The sequence below is a fragment of the Balaenoptera ricei genome, chromosome X (genome assembly GCF_028023285.1).
Source record: "Balaenoptera ricei isolate mBalRic1 chromosome X, mBalRic1.hap2, whole genome shotgun sequence".
Classification (NCBI taxonomy): domain Eukaryota; kingdom Metazoa; phylum Chordata; class Mammalia; order Artiodactyla; family Balaenopteridae; genus Balaenoptera; species Balaenoptera ricei.
The window spans coordinates 22,649,580-22,651,377 of record NC_082660.1 but is presented as its reverse complement, the minus strand read 5'-3'; the positions used below and the strand labels follow the sequence as shown (position 1 = coordinate 22,651,377).

The window sequence follows — 1,798 nt, the reverse complement described above, 5'->3', positions numbered from 1 at the left end:
CTATTAAGTTAAACCTAATAAATATGTAACGGAGGTCACTAATAAATTTAGATTCTGAAATTATTATACCTTCTATTAAAGAAACAACATTTAAAATATAACAAAAGGAAAGAAAGAGAGGAAGGGAGGGAGGGAAGGGGGAAAGAAAAGAAAAGAGAAGAAAAAGGAAAAGAAAAGAAAAGGAAGAGAAAAGATTAAACTCTAAGTTTACCATATAGAATAGGAACACAAAGAGGATATTACACTGTGTTCCCTATAGACCCACCCTGGCCATCCACAACTTAGAATGTTACTGCTCTTTTTCCACAAGGAAAACAATCTTCTCAGACTTCATCATTTGAACTATAACCTAAATAAAAAAGAAAAAAAGGTAAAATTCCAAGTTAGCAATACACAACAGGAACTCAGGGATATACCCTTCTTCAGTCCCACCCTGGCCCTCCACTATTAGAACACTGACGCACCTTTTCAACCAAAAAGTGAAGAACCAGCCTTGAACTTCACTTAGCCTGGGAGAAGTTGCTGGCCGTGGCCCTGGAGCGTGCACTGGCCATGGCAGCAGTACGAGCCCTGGCTGCCATTCTTGCTTGGGCTCTCTCTTCCTCGTCTCTCAAAGCTTCTTCATACCAGGATGGGAAGGCACTGGGCACTGTATCATAAACCTTGGCTAAAAACTCCAGGATTTTCATCTTGCTGGTTTCAGCGTGGGCTCTCGGGCCCCACAGGAACTCATAGCGTGGAGGATCGCTGTTGGCCACCTGGCGGTACTCCAGGTACTTTAGCTGCACCAAATCTTCAGTGATGACCTTCTTGGGATCCCCATAGATGAAGTGCTTCCTTTCAGCATGTACACCCATCATATTCAGCACTCCCCAGATCTCCTCTTCAGGGGCACAGTTGCCCTTCATGAAGATCACACCCAGCACGATCATCAGGAGCCCGGTCTTGGGCATGTTCTCTTCTTCATTCATCGTTCCATTGAAGGTGAGGTCTAGTTTGCTGACAAGGGCATAGCAGTGCCTGGTAGGATCCACTTCCTTCAAATCAAGACCAAAGGCCAGCTCCATGTGCTTAGAGGCTCTCTTGAGGATCTCATTGAAATGACACTTGTACTTTTTGATAACAAACTTCAGCATGTCTGCCTTAGTAATTGGCTCTTTTTTTTGATACTTCTGCAGCAGGAACTGCACCAACAAAACCACCTTCTTGTGTAAAGGATCTCTGCGTGAGTCCTTAGTGCCCTTGGAGGATTTTGAGCTTTCCTTCTTTTGGCTGTTGGTACCTTCATCTGAATTGGTGCATGAAACAGCTGCACTAGCATTGGTGATTCCCTGAGGTTCCTCAGGAGTGCTAGATGTCCCAGCAGCAGGCATATTCTGAGGCCTGTCCTCAAAGAGAGGATAGACAGAGGAAGGGGACTCTCCTGCTGCTGCTGCTGCTGCTGCTGCTGCCCCAGTGGCCTGAGCATCCTCCAGACCCTGGGTCTCAGCACGGGCCTGGCGGCGTTTCTCACGGGCACGGAGCTTACTCTTCTGACCTCGAGGCATGATGACTCTGGTCAGGGACTGCAGGCAGTTGTTCAATCTTCCAAGGTTGATGAGAGGTCACCAAAGAAGACAGAGGAAGAGATGGTGTGTATAGCCTCGATAGGGAGATTCTTCTACCTTGGCTCCAAGAAAAGCTGCCTCTGCTTTTCCCCTTAAGGGTACTGTTTTAGGAACCCACGAGACAGCGGCCGGCAGGACTCTGTGGAGCGCCTCTATTCTGCGGGAGCTTGTCACCTCAGTTCTAACCCAGG

General features: G+C 47.3%; 1 protein-coding gene across 1 annotated transcript; it reads right to left on the bottom strand.

Annotated features, from left to right (window-relative positions):
- Positions 1-500: 500 nt before the first annotated feature.
- On the bottom strand, positions 501-1,547 carry LOC132357277 (melanoma-associated antigen B18-like). The gene has a single exon (XM_059910594.1). The coding sequence runs from the start codon at positions 1,545-1,547 to the stop codon at positions 501-503; it is 1,047 nt and encodes a 348-aa protein (XP_059766577.1).
- Positions 1,548-1,798: the final 251 nt, after the last annotated feature.